Consider the following 8163-nt stretch of genomic DNA (forward strand, 5'->3'; position numbering starts at 1 on the left):
ATCAGTGCGAGGCAGAGCAATGCTATCCATGCCAGCCAGTCTCTTAAGTGCTCCTCCTTTCTGCTTCCCTCTGGGTACTTCCAGACAGTAACAATTTCTTTCTTTTCCTTAGCTCAATGACTGGCATTTTTGACTAGTGTACTGCATTGAGAATTTTGCAGGGATGCCACAGTTTTCCCTTTATTTCAAAAAATTGCATGACTCTCTTGCCAGCATGGTTTCCTAGCAAAAGCACATGGAGGCTTCACACCCTCCTGAGCAGCAACCAGCTTTGCTGGCAGCCTGGGAAGCTCCTGGGACACCTCAGCTGCAGCCAGGTGAGGAGGTGAGGACCCAAAGACACTAACCAACATCCCCCAGGCTTCAGGAGAAGAAGAGCCCCCAGTTTTGGATGGCTGCGAAGCTGGGCTGGGGGTTTGGGGGTGCCAGTGCTGGAAGGGAAGGTGAGCCCATGAGTCAGGGCCAGTGAGGGATGCAGCCAGCAGCATCAATGAGAGGTTCAAGCTGCTCCAGTGCCCCCAGCAAGGCTGCCATGCCACAGGGTTGCTTCTGATTTCCCATGCCCCAAGCCCTGCTCTGGGCTGCAGAAGCTGGTGAAGAACCAGGAGCAGAGCGGTGCCACAAGGTGGGGTGACAGGGTGATTGGTGGCTGTCACCTGCAGGTGGAAGGAATGCGGTACCAGTGGGAAACCCAATTCCCTGTGGTGGGAGTTCCTGGTAAGGTGCCCCACGGCCCAAGGGTGGGGGGACCCCCTCTTCCCAGGACTGCATTCAGCCACTTGCAGGTAGGAACAGGTGCTCTCATCTCCAGGAAGGCAGGAATCCTGACATCTCAGAGCACCTGCGTTGCACTGTGAGGGCAGGTCATGGTGGAGATAAGAAAAGGAAGTAAAACCACTTAGAATTGTTATAAATTATCAAATCGGTAGCCGAATTTATAAAAAATTGAACAAAGATTTAGTAGATCGATAACAAAAAATAGAATTTCGGAAGACCACCACGGCCTTGGGCAGCGTCGAACCCAGGTTTCAGCGCTGGGTGAACCTGGATCAGACAGACAAAGTGTCAGCGTCTCCCCGGTGGTTCATGCCGACTGCTTCAGCAGCGAGCTTATATACAGTTTATTCTGCCTGGGGCAGAGATGACCGAATGTTCCTTTGTGTCTCTTCACATGTAGAACTGGGGCCATACATGTGTAGAAATAAACAAAGGACAGTCCGGGTGTCTGGATACCCCTCGGAAAAGCCTTCATTCACATGTTGCAGAGTGGCGCCAGTGTTTGAGTATGTTAGATGCAATCTTCCCAGGTGCAGGATCTCATGAGTGGCTTAGGCATTCCAGCAATCATGGTCCAGGAAGGTTTCATTCATAGATGCACTCTTCCCAGGTGCAGATGAATTCCAGGGAAGTCAGCAATCGTGTCCCGGGAAGGTTTCATTCATACATTAACAGACCCGATATTATCTTAACGTTGTCCGGGAACTGATTGAATAGAAATAAGCTCCCAGCCAGAGTGGTCAAAGACATAACTTTAGACTTTACAATATTTTATACATATATAGCATGAATTATCTCTACCATATACTGCATGCCCAACCAAGAGCATTAGAGGCAACTACTCCCTAAACCTGCATAGCAACCAGATGCCAGCAGCAGCCCAACACACTCAGCTGCAAACAGGGGAATCCCTTTGGTTTTCCTAGCCCTCAGTTCTGCATTTGCAGCCCCTACTGCTTCGGTCAGGATTACCTGAGGAATACTGATTACAGCTGATCAAGAGTTCTGTCTTCATTGAGCTGATTGCACAGCTTGTTTGAGGATGGCTGCTCTGTCCTTTTGTTACGCTGTGCCTCCTAAATGCCTTTTTATTTAGCAGCTGCTCCTCTGCTGTGCAGCCACTGGCAATGTTACATCACGGCTGGTGGGTGCTCAGGGGACTTGCTTTGTTTGCTGGATGGGAGTTTCATTCACGTTTTGATAACCCTGCATTTTAGGCCATTAAGGTACTCTCTGTATCCTGTTTTCCTTTCATTCCAGGCAGATTGCATGGATACTCTCTCTTTTGATTTAGGGGAGGTGAGGGTTGCTCTTTCCAAGTGACTGCCAGGCTATTAAACATTAAAGGCTCTGTTTCCCAAGAAGAAGGGTTTTAACTGCCTGAGGTTGTTGCTCACAATAAGTACCTCATGCCAGTTTCCTGGCTATCCCTGAGAAGATCCCAGCCTTCACCATTAAACAAAGACAATTGTATGGAATTCAGCCCAGATGGCAATAAAGAGAAGTTTGTGAAGGGTTTTATTGGTTTGTTTTATTGGTTTTCTTTTTAAAGGTAGACTTGACAAATGTCAAATCTTCTTGCATGTGTTGGAAGCAGTCAGGAGATGAGGTGGGCAGAGAGGAGACTCTGTATGTCCTAGCTATTCAAAGCCACTTAAGTTTTGCTGGGGCTCTGGGGAATATTTAGCTGAGGCAAGGTGTGCTTGTGCCTCTCCAGCTGTTAGTGCACAGGCAGTCCCCATCACAGCTCTGTACAATTTTTTTAGGAAGCTATTGCCATGCAAGTACCTTGACATCTACCAAAACCTTCTAAATAGTTGAAATGAAGTCGTGGTAACAGCAGAATTTTTTTTCCTCAGACAATTAACTATGACATTCAGAGTAGGCTACACAATCAAAATGAAGTTTCATCAAAACCGTGTTATCCTAAAAAAGCTTCTGAATTATTTAATGCATTTTATATGATGATTACCTGATTTATATCACAGCACAGGAAGCAAGTTAGCAAGTTTATCTCCTGTCTTCTCATTAATATAACGAGATAACTAAAGATGTGTTTTGCTCTTGTTTTCTTACTGCCAAAGTATCACATTTTCTTTTGGGCACAACAGAAAGCATTCCAGATCCCCATATTCCTACACATGGAAGCTCTGTGTGATGTGTTAAATTACATTTTAAGACCAAAACCCAATTGTTCTAGCTGAATATTACTCTCCCTGACCACATGTTCTAGGAGAAGCAAAGTTTTCTGCAGAAAATATGTGATACAGAACTAAAAGCTTGAGCCCATAATGCACATATTCATTCATCATTTCTCTTGACCTGATTTTGTGCTCCAGCTTTTCTAACAGATTGTTTCCTTGGTTATCCAAGTTTGCTGCCAAAGCAGACAAATGAATCATCCATTTACAGTAAAAGTGGGGAACTGCCGAGGGAATACCTGATGTCTCTGCATGTGGCATGCAAGTCTCAGGCCAGCTGATGATAAAGTCCCTCCTCTCAGCTCTTTGGGCACAAGCCCCATCTGCACTGTGGCACCCACCACGGCACAGAGGCTGAAGACAGCCTGTGCCAGGATGACGGGACTGGTTGGTTAAGGGTGTCTCGAAATAGCGCTGCTGAATGGTAAAGCTCAGGAGGAAAAGCCTCAGAGAGCCACACTCACCAGGAAAGAGGGGCAGACAGGCTGCCCTGGTTCCTGTCTCAGCTGCATCTGGGGGTCCAGACAAGCTGACCCAGCTCAGGACCCTTCTTCTTTTAAAATACATATTAGTTCACTCATACAGCATCTAAATCTCCCACAAATACTCCTGCTGTAATGGAAATAATTCTTTTCCAAACCACAAGGAAAAATGCTTGCTTTTTCCAGCCTTCTCTCCATCCTCTCTGGAGACTGAAATCCCTGAACACTCACAGAGTGCTCAGGACATATGCAGGGTACCCTGGCACTGCAGTTCCCCACTACTGATCTGTTTGGGTGGGATAAGCAGACCTCAAGCCCCCTAACCTATCCAGCTGATGCCAGTCCTGTGGCTGGAATGAGCTGCCTGTGCTACACCCAGGGCAGGCAGGCACCCTCAGCCTCCCTCTCCTGCTCTCCCCCAGCGCCAAGGGAGGGACATCGAGCGTGGGGATGTATTGCTTTGCTTTGGACACAGGGGCTAGCTCCCTCCTTTCCCAGGACAGTTTGTTGTGACACCCCCACTGCTCTTCCCTGCTGCAAGCTGAGACACGGAATGTGTCTTACTCCGGCTCCTGTAATCCTTGTCAGCCCTGCAGCATCAACTTTTCTGTGTGTGCATCACTCCAGAGTGCAGTGCTAAGCTGCAAACTGGAGGTTTTATCGATACTTCCAAAATCTTCTACCAAGAATGTATGCTATCTCTTGGATCCCTTTGGATTAACTCCCCAGAGCCACATGTCTGCACAGCAAATGACAGTCATGGCCACCCTGGCAAGCCCTGCCACAGCCAGTGCCAGCCAGTGTTGGCATCCAAGTACTATTTGTGGGCGTTGCTGGGAGCGTCTTGGTTTGTATTTCTGTTTGGCTTCATCACTGAACCCAAACAGGAGGAAAAAATACGAGGTGTGCCTTTGTTTTACTACAGGAATAAGGAGGTTCTAATTATTCACAGCAATCTGTAGAAAATTCATAAAAATCAATCTTCCTACTATGCAGCCAAATTTGATTGCACAATAAAGTTAGCATTGAAAAGGTGTCTAATAATGCCCTTTCAACTACATTTTTCAGGTTTGCCTTGGATTAAACCCCAAAATAGCTGATGTAATTTCCAGCTGGCTGGTTAAGCTTTAAAAATGGCACGAGGTAAATTCACAACTATGACTCTGTCTTCAGCTGGAACCAGCCAGAAGTGCACTTCTTGCTGTTAAGTTCTGTATTTAGAGGGAGAAGCTGTATTTTATTTAGCTCACAGCGTGCCAGGAACAAGCTTCCCTCAGCAGCCTCTCAGCAGTGCAGCCAGTGGGTGGTCCCAGGGCACAGCCCCTGCATACCTCCAGAGTGCGTTGCTACTCAAAAAGCACCAGCAGCTGCTTTTACTTCAGAAAACACAGGCAGTGGAGATCACAGCATGGAAACCCGCTTTCTTCCTCTGTTATTGCATGGCAGCATGAGGGTGCTTGCCTGGAAAGTCAGATTTAAGTTCAGCTCCGTGCTTAGAGAGAGGGGCTTTCAAAGCGCACCCCATGCACTGCTGAGGAGAGGGACAGTGACATTGCACGGGCACAGTACCAGTGGGGAGGTGGCACCTTCTGTATGCTCTTCTTCTGCAGGGCTGCAGCAGAAAATGGCATTCGAGGATCAACATGACAGGAGAGCTGGTGAGGGGACCTCGTTCCCAGTCCAGTGGCTACTTGCAAATGTGGAAAGGTCTCAGACCCAGAGCTGTTAAAATATTTTAACTCATGGCCATGAAATGAGAAATACCATGAAGCAAGATGGTGGAATGGGACTCACACCTCACATTTCTGAGGAAGGAGCCTCTCTTTTGCATCGGGCTATGATGGCATATCCCACCTGGCACGAGCAGGGCAATGATTCAGAGGCTCCCTAGGCAGGGCCCTGTGCCACACAGGATAAGGTAAGGAGTGCCCCAAACCCACAGCAGGGAAGGGCACTGAGTCAGCATCCGTGGGATTGTGAAATGCGGGGATCCCTGTGTGCAGGGATCTGAGTGGGAGGCGGAAGAGCCCACACGCGCAGTGCCAATGGCCACCGCTGGCACACAGGGCAGCAGCCAGAGAAGCCAGACTGCCCAGCCTCTGCCCTGAGAACCCGTATTCCCTGCTCTCCTCCTGGCAGGGGACTCCTGCAGCGACACCTGGAACAGGGCAGGCAAACCCCCAGCTTGGAGCCCATCTGGGTGCCAGCACCTCCATACCCAGTGGCCCTGGGGAGGGCCACAAGGGACCCAGATGCCACACTGTGGGGTGGCAGCCACCACCCCTGCCCGACAGCCAGGCCATCAGGAACACGAGCAGGTTCCTTCCTGGGGAAGGCAGTGCAATCACCAACGTAAAGGAAATACTTTTCAACAGAGTCATAATGGCCCACGTAGGCATGATTAGCTTTGGGTGCTGAAGAAAAGCAGGGGGATGAAAAGCTGGGACAAAAAACCCAAAATCAAACCAAAAGAGATGCAGAGTAGTAAGCACAGGCTTGAAACTCCATTCCTGTGGGCTTTATAATGCTTTAAAAATATTTAAAAATTAAGAGATAGTGTTCCATTGGTCAAGACAATTTTATTTTGAGGTTATTTTCCTTGCAAAGGGATAAGTTCCACTATGAATTAAAAAAAAAAGAGGTCAATATTACAGAAAATTGGTTTATTGTAAACAAAGTATAAAGTACAACGTAAGAAATGTGCAAAACTTTAAAGTAGTCACAAAAAGCAGATCTAATACACTATTTTCAAACCATTCACTTTCTGATATGTGTCCTCAACATAATATGATAAAATACAAATAGTGAAAATCGATGCATTGTCACAAAAGCTGGTTTAAATTCTAGGCCAGTGTCTTTACTGCCTTGTTTTCCTCTTTGAATCACAACTTTCTAATTTAATACAATATATAATATATCCCTTTCAATTTTAGCATAAACTGCCTTTCAAAGAATAACACAATCAAGAAGCCTAAGATTCTTGGTTTTCCTCTTTAATCAACCAGAGTAGTTTACAGCTACCAAGTTTGTCTTCAAGGTGCCCTGTTATCTGCTCATGACAAGTGCAGTGAGAAGGTGGAAAGGAAACCATAAGCAACACAAAAGCAGAAGCATCATGCGATGCCCAGCTATAACCAGCTGTAACAATCACAAAGCTTGCCAAAGCAGCTGGGAAAACATGACAAAGCTAATAACGATTTGGAAATGTTCCTGCCCTTTGGCTGCCCATGCACTGCCCCTGCATGCCCATCCCAAGCCCCTCTGGACACAGCAGTGTAAAGCTGGGTGTGTTAACCACCCCATGCAGAAGGAGATGTCCAGAATCTCCAGGAGTCTGGCACCAAGTCATCGATTATGATGGCGCTGGAGAACGGTCAGGAGAAAGACTCCCACCAAGCAAAGGCAGCAGAAGTAGCAAAACAGATTTAGATTATCTTATGCAGGTGGGTCCAGGGCTTTCAAGCCTGTGCCTGAACATTGCCGCTGTCCTTATCTGCACCTACTGAAGATGGACAACTGACAGCTAAAGCTGGAGTTGGTCTCAGGCATGAGCAGCAAACCCTCAGAAACACTTGCATGGGACTGGATCGAGAGCATACACAAGTGATTTGCAAAATTCAGAACTGGAACAATGTGGCTGCTCTGCTCTAGAGCCTTCCCTTTCTTTGTCTCCTCACCAGTGCAAAAAACACCTGCTATTCCAGTCAGCCACTGGTTCTCCCAGCAGCATTTTTTGTGACTGAGTGCAGGCTGCCTTTGCCTCTCTGTACTGCTGTCGGCAGCCAGTGCGGGAGAACCACAGACCAGGAGAAAAAGCCTTTTTTCAGCCAGCCCATCCCAGCAACAATAGTTAATTCCACTGTCTTCAGAACAAGTCCTTTCACTGGGCGGTCACAGAGGTTGGTGGCACGGCTACATCACTGAGCTTGCTCACTTCTATCTGCCAGCTGGGTAATTTCTTCGCTGACAAGTGGCGACGCGCATGCTTCGTGAGGTGGTCGCTCCGCATGAAGCGCTGCTCGCACATCGGGCAGGCAAACTTCTTCTCCCCAGTGTGCGTCCTGCGGTGCCGAGACAGTTCATCAGAGCGGGCAAACCTCCTCTCACAGCCTTTCCAGCTGCAACTGAACGGCTTTTCTCCTGGAAGGGAAGAAAGTACAAAGGGAAAAACCCAGTGAGTACTGAGCAATAAACACCGCTGCCTAAACTGGCAGGATTTCACTTAACTGGCAAGAAAGTTTCTATTAAGGCAGCTGAGCCAAAAATCTAAGTAAGTAAGCATTATACACACAAAATGTGGAAAACTGTTTATATACTAATATTTAAGCATGCAAACTCACTATCTCCAAGGCTAAGTAGTATGGGTAAGGGTTAAAGGATTAAAAAGGGTTAAAGGTTAAAAATTCTCAGGAACCAAATTGTTTGAAATGCTCTTCACATCTCAAGACAGCTGATTTTAACACTCAGCTCCGTGTAAACTGCAGATAATGATGACTCAGCACGCCCAAAACTCCCCTCTGAAGTGCAGCCTGCAGTGGTGCTTTATATAACTGAGCTCCAGAAGTGCACTGTGAGCCTGAGTGAAAATACATGGAACTCTTTCTGCTACTGCAGTTATGGGCTGAGCCCGGAGAAGTTACTTCAGAATAACCAAGGCAGGAATAGTTTGGAGTGGATTCTCACATTCTCTCATAAAACAATCT

General features: G+C 47.3%; 1 protein-coding gene across 2 annotated transcripts in view; it reads right to left on the reverse strand.

Moving 5' to 3' along the window:
- Positions 1 to 6019: 6019 nt before the first annotated feature.
- The window catches only part of KLF10 (Kruppel like factor 10), a 4220-nt gene continuing 2076 nt past the window's right edge, over positions 6020 to 8163 (reverse strand). Inside the window, exon 3 of one of the 2 annotated variants that reach the window (XM_005423463.2) lies at positions 6020 to 7600. In XM_005423463.2, the coding sequence (XP_005423520.1) occupies positions 7341 to 7600 (260 nt within the window). In that variant the 3' untranslated portion in view covers positions 6020 to 7340. The remainder of the gene's footprint in view (positions 7601 to 8163) is intronic. The other variant, XM_031058992.1, reaches the window with a different exon arrangement.

The sequence above is a fragment of the Geospiza fortis genome, unplaced genomic scaffold (assembly GCF_000277835.1).
Source record: "Geospiza fortis unplaced genomic scaffold, GeoFor_1.0 scaffold200, whole genome shotgun sequence".
Taxonomy (NCBI): Eukaryota; Metazoa; Chordata; class Aves; order Passeriformes; family Thraupidae; genus Geospiza; species Geospiza fortis.